The sequence below is a fragment of the Coccomyxa subellipsoidea genome (genome assembly GCF_000258705.1).
Source record: "Coccomyxa subellipsoidea C-169, whole genome shotgun sequence".
Taxonomy (NCBI): Eukaryota; Viridiplantae; Chlorophyta; class Trebouxiophyceae; family Coccomyxaceae; genus Coccomyxa; species Coccomyxa subellipsoidea.
The window spans coordinates 94,401-114,783 of record NW_005178019.1 but is presented as its reverse complement, the minus strand read 5'-3'; the positions used below and the strand labels follow the sequence as shown (position 1 = coordinate 114,783).

General features: G+C 50.4%; 3 protein-coding genes across 3 annotated transcripts; 2 read left to right on the top strand and 1 right to left on the bottom strand.

Annotated features, from left to right (window-relative positions):
- Positions 1-273: 273 nt before the first annotated feature.
- COCSUDRAFT_60295 (hypothetical protein) lies at positions 274-609 on the bottom strand (the record flags this gene model as incomplete). Its single annotated transcript, XM_005642814.1, has 2 exons — positions 274-284; positions 408-609. The coding sequence occupies 2 exons, from the start codon at positions 607-609 to the stop codon at positions 274-276; spliced, it is 213 nt and encodes a 70-aa protein (XP_005642871.1).
- A 189-nt stretch (positions 610-798) lies between these two features.
- Positions 799-18,429, top strand: COCSUDRAFT_60294 (ketoacyl-synt-domain-containing protein; the record flags this gene model as incomplete). The annotated part of the gene is made up of 34 exons (XM_005642813.1): positions 799-1,017; positions 1,284-1,463; positions 1,741-1,899; positions 2,162-2,326; positions 2,588-2,817; positions 3,163-3,286; positions 3,666-3,773; positions 4,011-4,163; positions 4,652-4,699; positions 5,263-5,351; positions 5,652-5,763; positions 6,234-6,404; positions 6,725-6,928; positions 7,197-7,475; positions 7,788-7,969; positions 8,227-8,381; positions 8,535-8,688; positions 9,041-9,164; positions 9,925-10,005; positions 10,964-11,104; positions 11,368-11,448; positions 11,713-11,830; positions 12,269-12,435; positions 12,804-12,929; positions 13,307-13,528; positions 13,799-13,949; positions 14,602-14,808; positions 15,169-15,336; positions 15,707-15,981; positions 16,213-16,429; positions 16,683-16,862; positions 17,257-17,348; positions 17,748-17,944; positions 18,285-18,429. 34 exons carry the CDS (start codon positions 799-801, stop codon positions 18,427-18,429), a joined length of 5,424 nt encoding a protein of 1,807 aa, XP_005642870.1.
- Positions 18,430-19,410: 981 nt separating this feature from the next.
- COCSUDRAFT_34534 (hypothetical protein) lies at positions 19,411-20,079 on the top strand. Its single transcript, XM_005642812.1, has one exon. The coding sequence runs from the start codon at positions 19,592-19,594 to the stop codon at positions 20,015-20,017; it is 426 nt and encodes a 141-aa protein (XP_005642869.1). The 5' UTR covers positions 19,411-19,591; the 3' UTR covers positions 20,018-20,079.
- Positions 20,080-20,383: the final 304 nt, after the last annotated feature.

Here is a 20,383-nt window from a genome sequence, read left to right as displayed (position 1 = left end):
GTGACAAGATAGCTCTCAAATCCACATAAAGAGGGGTTTCCAGAGGCCTGAAAGAGATTGGGATTGCAATCGCAGGGTCTCCCCTCTTGCAGCATCCAGTGGGGGGCCTGGGCAGGCTCCGGCATGGCTTCAGGCGCGCCAGATCTGGCGCAGCGGCTGACGCGCTCCGGGCTGCGATTAGTCACCCCCTCCCTCGGACTGAATGCCCTAGGTAACCTCTCTAAGCACCACTAGTCTTACTCAAACAGCAGTACTTCTTTGTTTGATCTGTCATTAGTAGCCCTCTCATGCATACACTATTCGGCTGCAGTATGACCAAGAGGCTGCAGGCTAATGAAGGCCCCGCAGATGTGGCTGCAGACGCCCTTTGTGTATGCCCTATGGCCTCTGGCTTTGGATTTGCCGACCTGTAATAATAATAATAATAATAATAATAATAACAATAACAATAACAATAACAATAACAATAACAATAACAATAATAATAATAATAATAATAATAATAATAATAATAATAATAATAATAATAATAATAATAATAATAATAATAATAATAATAATAATAATAATAATAATAATAATAATAATATTAATATTAATATTAATCATAGTGACCAAGCAGAAGCCTCAAGGGTAGCTTGTTTCTCAATGACCACCCGCCCTTATTGCAGCCTGGACTTCTTTCAAGTAACCCTCAAGATAATTTTGGGTGCGGAGTTTTCAAGAGGGCGCATGCATCATAATCTAGTCAACAAAAGACACTAGGAAACTGTGCCCAACTGTTGTTTTGCAGGTGCGATGCTCGGCAATCGCGCCGGTGTGGATGCTGTGATCGCGGTGAGCGGATTTGACTGGAGCCGGCTGCTGAAGCCTGATCAGGCCCGCATGCCCTTCTTTGCTGACATGGCGCCAGAGAGCAGTGCAGCAAATGAGCTCAATATTTCAAATCCAAATTCAAAATGGGGCGGCCGGCCAGAGGCTACAGCGGTGGCAGCAGCGGAGGAAGTACTTCCCAAGGTGCGAAGATGCTCTTGGCTTGAGAATCATACTAACATGTGCTGGTTTGTTCAAGGAATGGCAAGTTCATGGCTTTCATGTGGTGTTCAGAGTAGCCATATAGTTAGGCCAGTCATGCTTATGAATTGGCGGTTTCAGCTAGTGCACTGCCAGCGGTGGAAGACAAAATGCGTGTGTGACGCATGGTTCTAGTGGCAATTGTAAAAAACAACATAGCTCTCCAGTCTGAAGCACTAACTGAAGGGGAATGACTCGATGTGGCACAGGTTCTTGAGGTCCTCAAAACCCTGGCGCGCGAGGCGACGGGCGCTGATTTGGCGCCAGATCAGCCGCTGATGTCAGCGGGGCTCGACTTGCTTGGCGCCGTAGAGCTCCGGAATGGAGTGGCGTCCAGATTTGGCGTCACCCTTCCTGCTACGGTCGCCTTCGACTACCCCACAATCCAGGTACAAAGGACATCCCGTGTTTTATGAAATCTGTGCACCCTATGTTTCCAGCTATTTGTCCCTTTCTCCAAATAAAGATTGCCATTTCGTTCTCACTTGGGTTGACCGGGACGTGTCCAGGCAGGCAAATCATTTCCATACCGATTCTATGCTTTTACGGTCCAAGAGAGTGCCCAAAAGGTCAAGTAGCTCTCCTGTTTCCCCCAAAATTGACAAACTGATGCCAACGGAATCTGACAGCGAGCTTGATGAGATTATGTGATTGTGGCTTTGGCAGGCAATGGCTCGCTTTGTGGTGGACAGTATGGTGCCAAGACAGGCGGCGGTCCCCGTCTCCCGCAGCGTGCCTCCAGCGCAGGACGTCCTCGTCAGTGTCCAGTCAGTTGTCGCTTCTGTACTCGGAGCGGATGTTGCACCAGACCAGCCGCTCATGCAGGTGAACTTTTCTCCTGCAACTTTAACAGTCCTTGCACATTCATAGCCGCATGCTTGCTAAGTAGGGGATACAGACAAGGCACACCACTCTCCTTACAGCCTGCAGCTTGTTGGGCGCACTTTTTGAATGAAGTCGTGTGTTGGGTGTACGGCTCACAAGGTCTCCATTCACAGCTTGCAGAATTTTTTAAATAAAGCAATGAGCCTGCCATGTTCAAATGGCAGAAATTGGGGACGTCAAAAACTTTTCATCATGGGCACAGGCGGGTCTGGATTCGTTGGGGGCAGTGGAGCTTCGAAATGCGATCGCGGCCAGATTTGGCGTCGCACTGCCCGCCACGGTGGCGTTCGACTTCCCCACGGCTTCCGCGCTGGCCGGCTATGTGCGCGGCGCGCTCACCCCTGCCGACCCTGTCCAACCACCTCAGGTATGCAGTTAGGGTTTAACTTTCACCCTCATTCTGAAAGTTGAGGGTTCTCTGGCATGTGGTGCCATCATAGCGGCTCGGCTAGTTGGCGGACTATGTGCAAATTCTCTTGTGGGAAGGGGACTGAATCGTCCAGAATATGTTCTATTTGGACCTGGGTTGCCTTGCAGTGTTTCGTCACGTGTCGTTTCCTTTCCAAACATTGTGGGGCACCTTGGGTGCGTGAACTTAGTTAAATTCCTCCTTGTTGTCAATCTGCAGGATAATAGACTCACATTGGCAACATCTGCTTCCACCACCTTCTCAACAGTCTGCGCCGTCGCGGCGCGATACCCCCTGCCATCGGCTTTGCAACCCCTGGACAGCGCCAGATCAGGCGCGGAGCAGTTCTGGCACACCCTGTCTGCGGGGGCGAACCTGCCGGTCCCCGTCCCCGTCAGCAGATGGGACATCGATGACGTGTACTCTCCTGAAGCCGCCGCCAAGAAAATGTGAGCAAACTTGCATCCCGTGTTTTCAGGAAATGCAAAAAATTCAGCTCGGTAGCACGCAGAGGAGAGCTCTAAGAAGTGACGTGAATAGCGAAGAAAATGTGAGCACACCACGCATGCTCTATTTTCATCAACTGCTCATTTATGATGCTCCACTGAAGCCCCGTAGCAATCAGAGCACGTTATTGTGCACTGGTGAATGTCGTTGTTGCTTCGTGCTATGCCAAGAGATACCAGCTCAAACCTGTCACCTGCAAAGCCGCGTAGAAAAGCACATGTTTTGCAAGCATGCAAGGCATGTGACAAATTCTTTTATGATGACTGATGAGTACTGCATGCTTCTAGGTACGTGCGCTTCGGGTGTTTTGTGGATAACGTGGCGCAGTTCGACGCGGGCGCCTTCCGGCTGGCTTCCGGGGAAGCTACCGCCATGGACCCGCAGACCAGGCTCGCCCTTGAACAGACGCAGGTGTGCATGCATTACCTACCCTTATATTCACTCGTTCTTTTACAGATCACAATTCACCAGCGCAGCAGACCGCGAGTCTCTAATCTTATTTGCATGAATGCACTGCAATGAACCACACAGCATTGCGCTGCTGAGGAACTGGACACGCTAGCAGGGCAGCAGGAGTGCTCACTGCCTTACTACTTTGCTAGCTTCTTGTACAGCCGGGAGAAAAGAAAATGGCAGGGAGTAGTGCTTGTTTTAAAACCGCCAGTGTCGATTTAGCAGTCCTCCTGTGTTCGTTCATCAGCTGGCATTTTTTCATGAGCTACAGCTCCTCATACAACCCTGTTGAAGGTGTATTTGACCTTCCAACTGATCCATTTGCCTGGTGGGGCAGGAATGCATGCATGCGGCAAGCGGTGATTTGGAATCAGAGGCTGCGGCCACTGGCGTCTACTTTGGGTGCATGTACACTGAATACCTGGATGCCATACTGGGCCCAAGCGTAAGTTCCAAAACTTGTTCCCCAACCCAGCTCAACTTAAACATAGGTATTACATCACTGTTTTAAGCAATTGAAGAGGACAACACCACACGGCCTGCTGACTATCCTTGCCTCCATTGGTCCTGAGCAATAAGAACTTCTCTTCAGAGACTCCCTCTGCAAAATCCGTTGGACTTTCTGCAGTGACATAGTAGGCTTTGTCCCCTAATTCACAATGGTTGACTGTTGGGTTTGCAGGGGGTTGCGGACTCGAACTCAGCGGCAATCACGGGCCATGGCCTCAGCTTCTTAGTGGGACGGATCTCTTACACCTTCGGCCTCAGCGGCCCCTGTGTCTCCACTGACACTGCATGCTCCTCCTCGCTCGTGGCCCTGCACATGGCTCACCAGGTGGGGAATAAATTCCGGGCGATAGGAGAAAAGATCCAGAGTTTTGAAATCTGGATCAGCTTTTCTTTTGACACATCGAGAAGAGAGCTCATGCAGTCTCATGGTAGCATGCAACCCTCTTGTGTCTTTCATATATTTGCATCTCTCAATTGCTTATGGGTCTGGTGACGGCCTGAACATTCTGCCGCGGCTGCTGAACGGAAGTGGCCGAAACCGACAGGGCACGAATGCAGTCCCATGAAGCCCCCTGCAGAGTGCCACAGCAAGGGTCTATGATGTATACTTATTATTACACGCGTTTCCTGCCAGAAGCAAGGTGCGTCTGCATACAAGCTGCAGTAAAGGCCGCCAAAATCCTGCCCCTTGATAGACTCGCCAGATCCAAGCAAGACCCAATCAACCGTGGACACAGTGCTCAGTATTTGTACCCCCCGCCAGCCGGGGCATATGATGTATGGTAGATTATAATTCGAAAACCTTGACTGCAGGGGTTGCTGGGCGGTGAAACAACGGCCGCGGCGGCCGGGGGCGTCAACGTGATGCTGACGCCGCAGACAACTGCGCGCATCTGCTTGCTGCAGGCGCGCATCTCTCTGATTATTTCTTGATGGTCAGTTGATACTCTGTGATGATTTAGGGTTTAAAGCCAAGTCAAAGATGATAGTCGGGGCCAAGCATGAACCCTGAGATGAAGATTTATGATGGCAAGATGATAGCAAGTGATGTTGAGGGTTGAGGACCAAGTCAAAGTTGATAGTCGGGGCCAAACATGAACCCTGAAATCTCTCTAAGTTACAACTTCCTTGAAAATGTTCGCCTGCCAGCTCTCACAATCTGGCTGCATATGAGCCTTGCTTGTTAGCAGGAACAGCACGCGGTAATCTTAGGCATGTCTGGCTGAAATTGCCCTGCCAGAACCCCGCACCATTTGCATACCCCAAACCCTACCCCAAAACCCTAAAAATGCAGCAAGACTAGAGATTGATGCTCAATGTGATGTTGCAAGATTTTCAGGAGACTTTGATTGGGTAAGTAACACCAGATCAAGCATCTTGCATAAGCAAAAATTCAGAAGATTAACCATGCATGATGCCCACAGGCTCTGTCCCCCGTGGGTCGCTGCAAGACATTTGACGCCTCCGGAGACGGGTACGGACGCGGCGAGGGTTTCACTGTTGCCTATTTAAGGTCCGCTGCTTCAAACCCCTTGAGTTTCCCTCACGTGAAGGGGAATAATTTTCACACTCCAAGAGCCCTTAAAGTTCAGATAAGTGTGCTACTGTGTGCATTGCACATGCATTTGGCTGGCTGCAAAGCAGCCATGAATTTTTTAGGGTTTGGGGTTATAGGCTATGTACAGGCTAAACCTTAAACTTTAAACCCTAAAATATGCCTCAACAGTTTTGGCACGGGGTCTATAAAATTCTGGCTGTTGACTCAGGCTGTGACCTCTAAGATTCTTGCTCACAATGGCACATGCGGCTGCAGGAGCGGTGCAAGCGCTGCAAAGGGCAACACAATGGCGATGATGCGCGCATCTGCAATCAATCAGGACGGCCGATCTAGCAGCCTCACTGCCCCCAACGGCCCATCACAGCAGGTACTTGTTGCTTACCTTTTAACTTCATCAGCATTCAGACCTTGCTGGACCCCAAACAGAGCATACATGACACGGCCGCCGCTCCCAGAAGCTTCCAAACAAGGCTCAGAAGGCGGTGAAGCACAGCGTGGATGTCATGAGTAGCAAGCTGCAAAAAATGAACTGAATATTTTGATATGGATCTCCTTCTACTACAGCACTACTTCACCTTGCAGGTTGCAGCTCGCTGAATGACAATTCTGAAAGTGCAGAATTCACATTGTCTGCCGTGTGATCATTCTGCCCCTGGCCAAAAGCAGCCAAAAATTCATAGCTGAAGTATTACTGCCATTTTACAACATCATCCAGGAACAACCTCCCTCGGCCCCTGTCACAGAGCCTCAATGTAGGCTCTATGGGATCCTGGCAGTCTCTTGTGCGATCACAGCCTTTTTTTATAAGAAAAAAAAGAGGTGCTTTCTCTGGTACAGGCACTGGTGAGTACGTGTCTGGCAAGTGCCAGTCTAGGTGCGGAAGCTGTCCGGTATGTGGCGGTGCATGGGACAGGAACGCCCCTGGGCGACCCCATCGAGGTCGGCGCGCTCGGCAGCGCGCTCGGCCAATCCTCCCGGAGCCGTGGTCTTGTAATAGGATCCAACAAGGTACACCTGGAGATGTTGTTGATAATGCTTAGTAAGCGTGCACATTGTGTTGAGCATGCTGCAAGTAAGAGGATGGAATCCCGGCATGGTTTGTTGTTGACAAAACAGTACCTGCAAATGGGAGGCAAGTGTCTATTTCTAGCGCGAGTTGTCATTTGATCACAGAGCCATGCAGCTTCAGGAGAGAGATCTTTCGAACCTGCTTGCCCCTCAAGGGGCCATCAGATGTGAAAGTGCACCTTGCATTCCCCTTGTTGAACAAATGTGCATTTGAACAGAACAGCTTCAAAAGCAGACGTGGGTGCCATGTGTGTGAGCAGGCCTGCTACGGGCATACGGAGGGCACAGCTGGAATTACGGGTGCGCTGCTGGCGGTTACGGCGCTGCGCCGATCCGCGGCCGCGCCGATCGTGAACCTGCGGTCCGTAAATCTGTACGTGACAGCCGCCCTGTCTGACTGGCGTTCCCTCAAGAGCCTGCACGCGCACGCCCCCCGCCAGCTAGCACCTGCGTCTTCGCTCATGGTTTGCAGCGTCCTTCATTCTACAGTGCACTGCAGTGGATCATGCGAACTTTATGCCGTGTACTTTGATGCAATCCTGTGATTTCAAGGCATTGCCACTGCCCTGTACCCGCACGGAGCCATGTGCTACCTGCAGCATGCAGTGAAGAATGTCTCAGTCCAATTTGCACCCATCAGCAATATATCAATGCAACCCTGCTTTACAGACAGGACGTATACCTTTTGTCGCCTAGCACATGTGTCTGAAGAGCATTTCTATTTGCACACAGGCTGGGGATGACTCATCTCCAGTTGCGGCGGGAACGTCGTCCTTCGGCATGAGCGGCGTCAATGCGCACGCCGTCTTTAGCGTGCCAACGTTAGCCTTAGCAGCCGCTGAGTCACCGGCTGAGTCACCGTGCGGCCCGATCTGGCAACGCTCGCGGCATTGGCCGGCCCCGGCCGCACACCGGCTTCTCCGCAGCTTCGCCCTTGAAGCCGCTGGGGGGACCTGCGTTTTCGCGTGCGACCTGTCTGGGCCAAATCTGGCGTACCTCCATGACCACCAGGTATAAACACCCTGTATCTCCCTGCCCTCATAAGGGTTCAGGGTCAGCCCTAAAAAAGCAGAATTGTATGTCAATCTATGACAAGTTTTGCGATTAGACACCCTATGAATGTGCTGAAGGTGCACACATGCATGCAAAGAAGACAGCACGTTCTTGTCCCAACAATTGATCTTTTGTTGAGATACAGGCAGTGGTGCAGCATTGTACTCATTCTCTGCCCTCTAGAAAGGAGCCGGTTTGAACAATTATGCCAGACGTACTGTGGGCAAATCAATATGTCGGAGTCAAATTCTGAGGGGTTTCTCTTTGCAGGTCATGGGGCGAGCGCTGTTACCAGGCGCAGGCCTCTTTGAGTTTGCAGCTGCCGCCGCAGCTGCACTGGCCGCTGCCAGTTCAGGCGCAATGCCAGTTTTGGCCGGAGCTTCCATTACCGCCCCCTGCCGCTTGGGGGTCGGCAGCGCTACCCAAAAGCTGACATGCACAGTGCATCCACGGTGCGGCAAGATTTCAGCATTGAAGTCTGGTTTGCTCTCGCGTACAGTGTTTTTTTGCACTGCCACCATGCCTCTATTGCCCTTCCAGAACCTGGAAGACCAGGGCTGCCGGTTGGCAGTTTTCAGGGACCCAAACTTAACTTGCAAGACCTGTATGCGCTGCAATTTATATTCTACTTCATGTGCAGCTCGCTAAGAAACAAGTGCATGGGCGCATGGTAAGCCATTTGCTAAAGTACATGATGCACTTCTTGCAGGCAAGGCACTGTGCAGCTGGCCAGCGACCAGGTCCACCTCAGCGGAGTGCTGACTCAGATGCTGCCTGCTGAATCAGCGCATGCAGCCGCTGCTGTGACTCAAATAACACATCTCACTGGAATTCTTCTTCCTCTGCGGTCGGCACAACTACCTGGTAAGCGCACTATCCTGGCTGTTATGACAACATTTTGCATCTCTCCTTGCCATAGCCCCACGTCTCAGACTCAGCGAACAGTGTTATTCTCCCTCAAGTGCATCCCTCACTTGCATATTTCTGAACTGAAAGTTCTGCAATCTGTGTCGACAGGGCCGATGAGTAAACGCCAGGCGGCAGCCAACTGGGCGGCTCAGGCATTGCCTAAACAGGATGCCGCCGGCTACGGGGTCCACCCAGCACTGGGGGACGCATGCATCCATCTCGCGGCGGTGCCTCCTGCCGGAGAGCCCATTCAGTGTGTCAGGTGGGGTATTGCGACATGCCCGATAAGCTGCCCTGCAGAAAATTGCTTGGCAGTTGTTGCTGAGACTGCAGACAGGTTTGTGGTGACACCTAGATTTCGGGGGTTAGACGCTGTAGTAGCAAGCCTGTAGGAATGAGGTTTTCCGGGAATGAGCAGTACATGCTTTAGGAACAAAGGGGTCATGCACAAAGCTCTGGACCTCTGGACTGGATGCGAAGAGATGATCTGATCTATCCGAGGGTACTATTGCATAAGACAGTATAGCACAGGAGAGCAAGAACCGGTATCTCTTCAAATCTGGGCATGAGCTTCGACATTACATCTAAGATTACCTTAACACGTTCTGCTGCAGGGTGCCGGTAGCCGTGGGCGCCAGAACAGGATCTGTCCATGCGGAGGGAACGTCGTCGGGTTTTTGCGTGGCGCAACCGGACGGAGGGAACGCCGAAAACTCCACGCTCAACCACATGCACTGGGTTTCGCAGAACGGACGGCCTCTCATGCAGGCGCGTCTACCCTAATTGCTTGGTGTCTCTTTTTACTTACTTTTAACCTGCCATTCCCATTTGCCAGTGGGTACTTGTCATGCGATGCTGAGGTGTAGGGAGAATGCCGTTTGGCACCAAGTGGTCAATCTTTTTTTGATGGCTTTGGTTGGATATGATCACTCGAAGTGATTCGGTTCCAGGCCGGGCTTCTTCTCTGCCACAACTGCAATGTGTACAACACCAATATTGTGCGTATCTGTCAAATACAATGTGCATGCAGAATTTCAAAAACCAGATCGTTTCTGCCTTGCTGGAGCCTGTGCACAGATGAAGGTGCTTTGCGCATTGCGCATGCATTCACAGAGGCCTGAATGTTTTCTTTAACTAATAATAACTAGATTCTTATTATTATTAATATTATTATTGTTATTATTATTATTATTATTACACGCTTTTCCTGCCAAAATTCAAGGTGCGTCTTGCAGACAAGCTGCATGCAAAGGCTGCCACAATCCTTCCACTTGTTGGACTCGCCAGATCCAAGCAAGACCCAATCAACCGTGGGCACGGTGCTCAGTATTTACACCGCCCCCGTCCGCCGGGGCCGAGGCCTGAACTGCAGTGTTGTTTTCAGCTTTTAACACCTAGCTCTGCCTGGAATGGTGGTGGTGGCTGTTTTGAAGGAGTTTTCCGTTCTGGCCAGCTCAGAATTGCCAGCATCCAACATTGTATTGTGCTTTCTGTGCAGATCTTGAATCTGCTAGCCAAGGTGATGCCAGCAGCGAAAAAGGCAAAGCCGGCTCTGGCAGCGGCAAACATCAGCTATCAGGTGCAGTGGCAGGCCATGACATGCGCTGACTACCCCGCCACATCAGCGCGCCAAAACAGGCAATGCCCACACCCATTTTTTTTTTGGACTTTGAGTCTGACCTGATCAGGTTTTAGGATTTGGGAGATTATGAAAGGCAAGCCTTTGTCTCTATCCAAATACGTTGGGGAACTTAGTTAAGAGGGTGGATGAAGGGTCGACAACTATCTATATCGGAAACTCAATAAATGGCAATGTCCCGAGCAGAAAATGCCCCTACTCTTTCTATCCAAGGCTTAGGGTTCAGGGTTGTGACAAACCTGCTTGATCTTAGGTTTTGGAAGATAATAGTGGGTCCATTTCTCCATTTTTTGTACAAAATAAGATTGCAGGGTAAATTTAGGGGCGGAAAAAGCGTTTTGACAGAAAATTGATATATTTTTTACGCAACAGCAGGCAGCACAGCCAGCCTGTCGCCACTTGGCTGCTGACTAACGGCAAGGAGAACAGCAAATCCAGCATGAGACATTTGTGGCAAAGACAAAAGACTGAGTCGCCAATTGAGGCGCTGCAGCGCGCTGGCCAGCATGCAGAGCACCATCTGCGCCACTTACAGGCAAGCTTCAAAATCCACTTACAGCTTCCCATTAAACATGCTGAGCTGATCAAGTCGGCGGTTCAGTTACTTTTTCCAGCCTTGGCAATGGCTGAAGGATTGCAAGTTCTATAATAGATTGCATTAAATTACAACATAGTTAAAAGAGGTCTTTAGGGGGCTTGCCTGGCAAGCCGAATAAATACTGAGCATCCCGCCCACGCGGGATTGGATCTGGCATCAAGGGGTAGGATCTGTGGCAGCCTTTACCTGCAGCTTGTCTGCAGACGCACCTTGCCTCTGGTAGGAAAAGCGTGTATTATGTTCTTGATTAACTATTAAGTGTTCGCATGGCGTTCAAGAGTGTGTTGCTGCACTGTGCAGTCCTTGCTGGCAGGCGCTAAGGGCGGAGGCAGGATAACTCTGGCTACAAGAGGTGGAAGGAGCGGGGACCAGAGCAGTGAAAACTGTGGAGCGCCCTCCTCTGCAGGCCTCTCTGCTGCCCCTGCATGGGCGCTGCTGAAGGTGCTGCCGTTTTCTTTCACCAAGTACTAATTTCCACGCCAATGAAAACGTGCATTGTGGAAATGTGCATAAAGATGGCCTTGAGGTGAAGAGATGGCCTCAAAGCAGATAGGCTTGCACTTGATCTATGCGGTCAGCCCATGTCTGATTTATATGATCGATTGCGAACAAGCCCCTTGTGGCTGGCTTTGCCGACATCTGCATGCCAGGACATTTGAATTTTAAATCTGAATTTGAACAGTGCATTATGTTATTTTGCACAGGTAGCGGCGGCTGAGATGGGCGGCCGGGAGTGGCAGATGGGGGGGCACAGCGGGGACGGGGGAACCTCAACGCCTGATCAGGTACTCGCTCAGAATCAGTCATCACCCAGTGATCAAGCAATTGCACAAAACCATGCAGTTTGCCAGAGTAGGAGACATCTCTTTGTGAGGCATTTGCAAAAAGTCTGCATAAGGACAGGTCTCGACACCGGAGTTCTGTGAGGACGGAATAGTGTCTAGTCGGTAGCGAAAAGGACCTTTCTATTCAGTTTGCGTGCCGTTCTGAATATGCGTTCTTTGCAATGTCCACTATGGTACAATAAGATTGAAGTTGTGCATCATCAGGTGGCAGCTTCGTTTTCGGACATCCACGGACCGGAGCTTAAGAGCAGGCTGTGGTCTGTACCCAGGCTGCTGCCAGTTTCATCCACCCCTCCAGCCGCCACTTTTGGCTCGCCTCCATGTGAGTAATATCTGCTTTCAAGAGCCATTGAAATATTCAAACTTTAATAGTCCCCTAGTATTTTTATGGAGCATGGTCTGTGCAAGAGCACACTACAGACACTACCTATAAGCTCATTTCCGGGTCATGTGATCAGCAACAGCATGATGAAAAATTGCAGTACCGATGTTGCTAGACTGCTAAGGGAATGGGATGCCCAGAGCCTGACTTGAAGTCACCGAACCATAATCCATCTGCATCGTGTGACGTGCATTCATTGCAATGCTTGAGTGACACTAAAATGCCATGCGCTCATATTTCTCACTGAATGCTCAGATCATGCTCGCATATGCAGACACATGTTTGGTTCTGAATAACCAGAAGTGTGTTGATCAGCCTCCTGTGGCTTACTATAGGTTACTATCTGAATGACTGACCTGTCTCCTTGCTGTGGGGCAGGCAATGTTATTGTGTCCGGTGGGTTGGGAGCGCTGGGCTCTCTTGTGGCAGCGTGGCTGTCAGCGCATAATTCGAATTCTCACGCGCCTAATCTGACATTGCTGGGTAGATCCGGGAGGGTGGCTGACCCGCACACCCTCAGCATCTTAGCTGAGTGCCAGAACCAGGTGCATCCCCTTGACATTTCAAGCTCACAGACAATGCTGTTAATGCGCGCATAGGTAATCCAGTAAATTGTAAGCAAAAAAAGGTTACTTGAAGCAGCTGAGGCAAGCCAGTTGATTTTGCACTTGACATTTCAGTCGCATGAGCAATATGTGCTTGGCTATTGCTGTCAACTGTGGCCGCAATAGGCGGCCGCAATGGATTTCCATGAAACTCCCATGGCATACGAGATCAGAAACACACCAATCAATTTTTGAAATGAATAACAAATGGTTGGTGACTAAGTAATGAAAATAATTATTATTACACGCCTATCCAACCCACAGTTGGCTTAGGTGTGTTTAAATAATATCCTGTTGAATGTGTGCAGGCCTTGGTCACGATGACTAAGTGTGACGTGGCGCTTGCCAGCGACGCGAAGGCCATGGTGTCAGGGAATACTTTATCCGGTTGCCCTGCCATCGACTGCATCATCCATGCAGGCGGCGTTCTGAAGGTGCTGTTACACTCAAAATCCGTCCCAAAGTTTCGAGCGGTTTGCAGACTAACCCTGCAGGGCTGTACAGATTATTATTATTACACTCTTGCTCCGTAATGCTGACTTCCGATTTGAGGGCTTCTATGCAACTCAGATAATCAGAATATTGGCAGAACCCAAGTGAGTTCAAAAGAAATGAGAAATTTTTCCAAAAGTAGTATGTCCCATTGGTGTACGGCCATGGGCACTGTTCCTTGCAGATGGGCTCTGGTCTCAATACTAGAGCTGCTGAAAGACATCACGGCAGAGGCAACATTCAGAAAAGATCTGTTCTGATTAAAGAAGCCACAAAGGAGCACGCAAGACGTCTGACAAGGGCAATGCTGACGTGGCAGGACGCTGTGCTGGCGAATCAGAGCGCGGAAAGCATGCGGCAATCATTTGCAGTCAAGGCAGCCGGAGCCGCTCAGCTGGGTGGAAGATCAAGCGGATTGTTTCCCTTGACAACAAACATAGCGTTTTCATCCATCGCCGGGCTGTTAGGATCTGCCGGGCAGGGGAATTACGCGGCTGCCAACGCCGTCCTAGACGAGTGGTCCTCATTGCAAAGCAGCCAGGTGGGCTCTAGTCACTTTGAACCTTTGGTATCTCATGGAAATTTATCCTTGACACTTCGTCATATATCAACGTTATTCTGTCAAAGAATGTCAACTCGACTCTAATGTGTTCAGAGTCCCTACATGCATGCAATAAGGGAACCTTAAGTGACCAACTGTATGAAAGTTGTGGAGTACGAGGCAACGGCATATTTGGGCAAGCTAACACATGTTTCCTTTTGATTACCGGACCAGTGCAGGGATCTTACCCCTCTGCTATAAACCCTGCAGGGCATCAACTCGGTAAGCCTGCAATGGGGCGCATGGGGCGGGGCCGGAATGGCAGCGCACGATAACACGATCCTCAGCCGATTGGAAAGAGTCGGCCTCGGCGCCATCCGACCTGCGGAAGGCCTCGCTGCTCTGCAGCAGGCGCTGTCAGGTGATCTGCTCTTTACCTGACGTTGCCTGCCATGCTTGTATTATTATTATTATTATTACACGCTTTTCCTGCCGAAGGCAAGGTGCGTCTGCAGACAAGCTGCATGTAAAGCTGCTGCCAAATTCCTACCCCTTGTTGGACTCGCCAGATCCAAGCAAGACCCAATCAACCGTGGGCACGGTGCTCAGTATTTGTACCGCATGCTTGTATAGCAGACTCGATAAAATAAGCTTGATTGGAAAACTCGGCATTGATGTGGCAGCCTGTTGGAAGAAAGGCAATTTGCCCACAGCACACGTGCCCAAATAGTATTCTATCCAGACCTGGCCAAAGCATGTGGCAAATGTAGGTTATAAACTCGTTCATTTCGAAAATAGCAAAAGGGTCTTGTATGGTGTATTGCCGGCAACGAGTAGCACCGCTGCAGTGCTCTCACCCTGGGGATTCAAACTAAACAGGCCCAGATTAACAAAATTTATAAAGCTCGGTGGCCCTCCTGGCTCCTCCTTGCCACTGCCACCCATTTGTGGAACCTGTAATTTAGGGTTTGGGGTTAGGTTTAACCCTAAACCATAAATATATGGCAACCTACAGCCTTCTTTTTTACTTCTGCACCCTCGCACCCTGAAATTATGCTGGGGTACAACGGCAGGGAACGCCACTTCACAGATGGCGGGTGCGGTCTTCAAGTGGGAGCGGCTGCTTGCGGGAGAGCGCGCATCAATGCCATTCTACGCAGAATTTGCCGAGAAGCTGCAGCTGCCGGTGCCTGAAGCCCAAAAGGCTTTGAACGCTGTGGCACACAGTGATGCCTCTAAGACCCTTGCAGCGGTGAAGTCAGCGGAACAAGCTGTCCAAGGTAAGAAATATCACTTATTCTAAGGTTGCAGTCGTTCATTCTGCTATTTAGCAGGACCTTTGCAATGAAGGTGGAGGTTCTGTTACTTTCTGTGCGGTCTTGGCATGTTGATGCTGCGCAAGCCCACCAGCAGCACGGTTCACTTTTGCAGAGTTGAACTGAATTGAAAAGGATTGAACAAGAAAGCCGAAATATATGCCTGCTGGCTGCGTTTGTCTTCGGGCATGAGCACAAATTCCGGCAAAAGGCTGTCTTGTGCAAGTACCGTTGAGACAGCATGTTTCATGACAAACCCTGTTAGTAACCCTGTTTGTCCTTGCTGAGTGGATGCTGACAGCCCTGAATCTTTCAATAATGCAGGGGAAGAAAACGAGGGCCGCGACGATAACCTCCCTGAGTGGGCGGGCATGCAGCCGGCAGAGCGTGCCGACTGGGTCCGCGGGGCAATCTCACAAGCCGTCATAGCCATTCTGGGCCGGACTGTTGGGCCAGAGGAGCCTCTCATGAGCGCCGGGCTTGACTCGCTAGGTGCGCGCCTGAGTATCACCTGCCGATTGGGTTTAGAAATCAGCACTGCGATATGGCCGAAAGCATTTGATAGCACCCGTTGCCTTCCAAGACCATTCAAGGCATTAGCACTGCCAAATATCAAACTACTTGGAGGCCTTTGACATTGACGCAGCAACCACATTTAGCGTTAGAAAGCCCGGAATATTCAGGTTGCAAAGTATAAGGAACTTCATTGAAGCTAATGTCGGGTCTACTTGAAAAGAGCTATGCTTGAGAGACCTGCACAGAGCATGCTACAATTTGTTTGGCAGCAGTAGAATGATTTAAATGCATGGCTGCTCTAATGAGCCGCAGTATGGCTGATCAGTTTACAATTCACTTTGCACAGGCGCTGTGGAGTTGAGGAAAGAGCTTTCTCGCGTAACCACCCTGGACCTCCCGGCGACTCTCGTTTTTGACTACCCTTCCACGGATGAGCTGGCGGCGGCATTAGTCACCATGCTACCGGTGCCAGAACAGGCGCGGCCACCTATTGCCAAATCAGGCCGCGGCAAGGCGAGGGGCAACGAACCGATGGCAAGGGTTGCCAATGTTAAAAGTGCGGAGCCGCCCCGGCAGATCAAGGCGTGGCGGCCGCCGCAGAGGGATGACATCACGGCTCAGGTAACCTGTGCATATTGCTGTGTGAAAGGTCCTGCAACGGTTCTGCTTTGAGGCTAGCTTGATCAAACCAAGCTGCTCGTTTTCTGCTCTTGAATTGCATGTCATGTAACAGTATTTACAGATTTACTTGGCTGCCATTATCATCACGAGAGCAATTTGGAGTTTAAATTCCATGACTCTCACATCCTCTGGGAATCAATAGGGCGATAAGCTGAAAGTTGCGTTGCACAGGTGTTGGCAGCAGTCAAGACGGTGCTGGGCGCTGATGTCAGCGCTGAGGCGTCGCTGATGTCAGCGGGACTCGACTCCCTGGGCGCCGTGGAGCTCCGTAAGGAGCTGGCTTCCGTTACGGGCCTCGACCTGCCCACCACCCTGATCTTCGACTACCCCACTACGGAGTCTATTACGGATCTCATATTAGACATGCTCCCATCTGCGCCCGCTGCAGGTGCGCACCTGAGTCTTCATGTCCCTCTACAAGTAACCGACTTTTGCCTTTAGCGGATCTATAACCTTCAAGACGGAGTAATTTCTACCATGATTTGTCCTGCTGATGAGAGTGACAGCACCTTGCTGGCATGCTTGAATCCTAAAATCGGCGTTCTTGTGTCCAGTCTATGGGCGTAAAGACTGGGCCGAGCAAAGGTTGACTGACAAAAAACACAGTCCTTGTCTCACTGCCTGTGCGCTGGTGCGTGCAGATGTCACAGGGTCGGAGGTGACATCAGCAAAGGGGCTGCAAGAAGGGGCACCAGTGCTTAAAAGGAGTGGCAAGGGAAGACACGGGCGGGAAATGACGGACAGCGCTGCAGAATTTGAACGGCCAATACAGGCCGCACACGACGCCGGCGGCCTCATAGTCATGGTTCCTGACCTAGACGGTGTGTCAAAGCTTCTTCTTAATGCTAACGCAAAACCCTGGCACTCATTTCATTTGGTCGGCATGCCTTCAAAAGGGGGTTCCTGTTGTTGAATAAAATAATAATAAGGTGATATTTATTTAGCACCAATATAAATTGATGTGATCATTGATGTTGACACACATCAAATCGACATCACATTGATGTGTTCATGACATACTTTCTTGGCCTTAAATCAGCTTGCTGCTCCGGGGCCGATGCACTCTTGCCAGGCTCTTGAACACGATGAATAAATAGGGTGGTCTCTTCACTAATCTCATCAGTACACTACCCTGAGACTTCAGATGGTGAGTATTCCTTGCCGAGAAGTGAAAGAGGGGATGTTTCAATTAAATATTTTTCTCCTTATTCGCAGACGATGTGCGGGGATCTGACCAGCGGCGGCTTAGGCGGCCGCCGCCGGTGAACCCCGGTGCGCCGCGACTGACTAAGGATGACTACTTCACCGTGCCGGACATGAAACGTCTTCGGCGCATGCGTGATGACGAGCTCAAGGCGCGCCACAAGCACACTGATTAAATGTGTCAGAGAATACTGCGCTTTTATTTGTGACGTTCAAGGCCAGAGATTGAACTCTACTTATCCACTAGCCAGGTCATGAGTATCTGGGATTTTCCAGAGACGTTCAGAAGTGGTGTCCGGGCAACCCAAGATCATTGTTGAGGCCTTGTCACACCATGCCGCTGACGGCGCCACTCAGAGGCGATTGTGTAGTGAGCCTCATTTTCACATTGAGCGGAACTTTGACACGGCCATTTCCTGATCAGTCCTAATCAGCCTAAGCTGTTGCATGTCAGAAACAGGGTTGGCTCAGCAGAAAGATTACTACAATAGAACTATGCGCAGGCCGTAGAGCGTTTTGTGGTGGGAAGAAAGGACGTGGGAGAGGTCGCCTTCATCGACGCAGTGGATTTGCGCGGGGTGGACTTGGACGCTGTCGTAGACATGGACAAGGGGCGCATACAGGTTTATGGCCTGCCCGGCGGGTCCCCCCGGCCGCCGGCCGGCGAGGGCCTAAATAGGCCCGCGCTGCTCACCTTCAGGTAGCTTTCAGCTGCTACTAGTCTGAACAAATGTGCATCTGGCTCTACAAAATCAGTCTAATTTGGGCAAAGTGAAGAGCGCGTTTTGGATGCCAGCATCGGATGCAGCAGCTGCATTTCTGTCCCTTTGCCACCAAGACTGACAATTTCTTGTGGATGGCTGTCGTTTCTACATTGTGCATTGGACTTTCTGTAAGTCAGGGCAGGCGGACTCGCAAGATGCTTTCATTGCATATCGCCATTTGGTACCTCTGTCGATTCTTCTGCGCGCGAAGCATGTCAAAGATGAACCTTGCTATCATATCGACTGCCCTTCTCAAGTGAGCTTTGCTGTGCGCAGGCGCATGCTCGTGAAGCAGAAGGACGAGAAATGCGTGGCCAAGTTCACAGCCAAGCTGTCGAATCATGCACGCAAGCTGGGCGGTGTTTTCGTACACTACGACGCTGACGCCGGCAACTGGATCATGAAGGTTGACCATTTTTGAGCAGTTTGACTTAATCGTGAGTCGTGAGTGAGTCGTGAGTGAGTCATAATTGCCTCTCAGGCTGCCATCTGCCCCATTCTGCCTCGGCGGCAGCTTGATCAAGGCAATCATTGACACTTTTGTCCAGCTGACAAGTTTTCGGCTTGGTTTTAGATCTGTTAGAAGCTTTGCAAGTGCGCAAGGCACTTAATCCGGAGCCAAGTAGCAGACCAGATTGTGCAGGTGCCCAAATGTATGAGTATGGAAACGTTGATTATGTGTAGACCTTTCTAGCTGAAGTGCATCCGCATACATTGTTACAACGCGACGTTTTGTAATCCACAGGTTCAGTACTTCAGGTGTCCGTGTAATTGGGCGTACTTGTGCGATTATGCATGCCTAGCAGCCTACCGATCGCGATGGATGATCAAGCACCTGCTTGCAAAAAATCCACGCAAATGCCCACTCAGAAGTGACAGTTGACAAGGGCAAAAAAAGGGTTGGCACATCAACTTTCGATCGACTATGCATACCTGCAGCTGCCATGCATGCTATTACAGAGCATTTGCACTTGACAGTCATGGCTGAATGGTTGTGGTCTTCTGGCTGGACCGCTCTGGACTATACACACTGGCTCTCGTAATCCCCTGTTACTCTGTGTCCAAGGTTGACCTTTTGGGATCACTGCTGACTGGGCATCTGACAGGACTGAACTGGTGACAGGTGTACTGCTCTGACAGCTGTGCATTCACTGGAGGTACCTCTCAAGGGGGAGAGATATCTGTAATCTAGATCTAGTCTGTAACATATGCCCTGCATGCGCGGTTGCCATGCCACAGCAGTACACACCATGCCATCATGGAGCCACATGATATTATTCCATGCATGTAGCCTTTTGGGTGCCCTGAGTGCGAAGCATTTTGAGTGTGCAAGGATTGCCAGGCACTGCCATGATGCCAGAGATGATGCCGAGAACTTCTTGAAGCGAACACGGTCAGAGAAGTCACAAGTAATCATTTCAAATCAAGCTGATATAACGAATACTCACATGAATTCATTATCAATACTCAATTTAGAAAGCTGTCTACCGGTGCACCGACACAAATTCGATCACCCCTTCTGATGCCAACTGGCACACAAAGCACCTCCACCCGATGGCAGACAAGTAGGGGGTCGATGTCATATGATGTCAGCGCGTTGCAAACACATTATCTATACAGAGACACACCGAAGAAAATTCAGTATTACCACACAACCGCTTCCTCAGTATCAGATGCAAGCCTGCCCTGCAGAGAAAGCCCGACTTGCATCTCTGCATTTGTGGATTTCCCGCCGCGCTAGGCGAGCAGCAAAAAAAACCCCCTTCAAAACATCACATCCACTTTGCAGTTCATCGCCCTTGCACCAGCTAAGGCTGTGCATACAGGTGATCGCAAACCAACCCTCAGCAGAGCTGAGCACCTGGTTTCATCTGCAGTCTTGTCTGATGAGGAACATGCTAAACCAGCACTGCCCACATGATTCGAGGAGTTTCACAAGTACAAATAAGTGCAGGCTGAGAGAAGAACACACATATAAAAGATGTGCTACTGCCCTGTCATGGCGCTGAAAAGATGCGGTTTGAGAAAAAAATCTAGGCTGAGACAACAAGAAAACCACAACCACCGTCACAAAAGAGGGCTTTGCAGTCTGCATCAGCCACTCAAGTGCACGTTGCGCAAGAAAACCAAGGCGAACAAGTTCAAACGAGAAACCAACATGCAATACTGTGTGGCCACAACCAGAGTGTGCCAGGATCAAGCCGATCCGAAAAGATGCACCACCACAGTAACTTTTGGTGCAGCTTCTGCAGAACAATTGCATGCGGCATAATGCTGCTTAATGCGTAGCATTAGTAATCTCCAGGTTCCATTGCCTCATGCATCCCCCCCGCCGCCACACTGCTCTGCCCGCCCTCTCTGGATCCACTTCAACT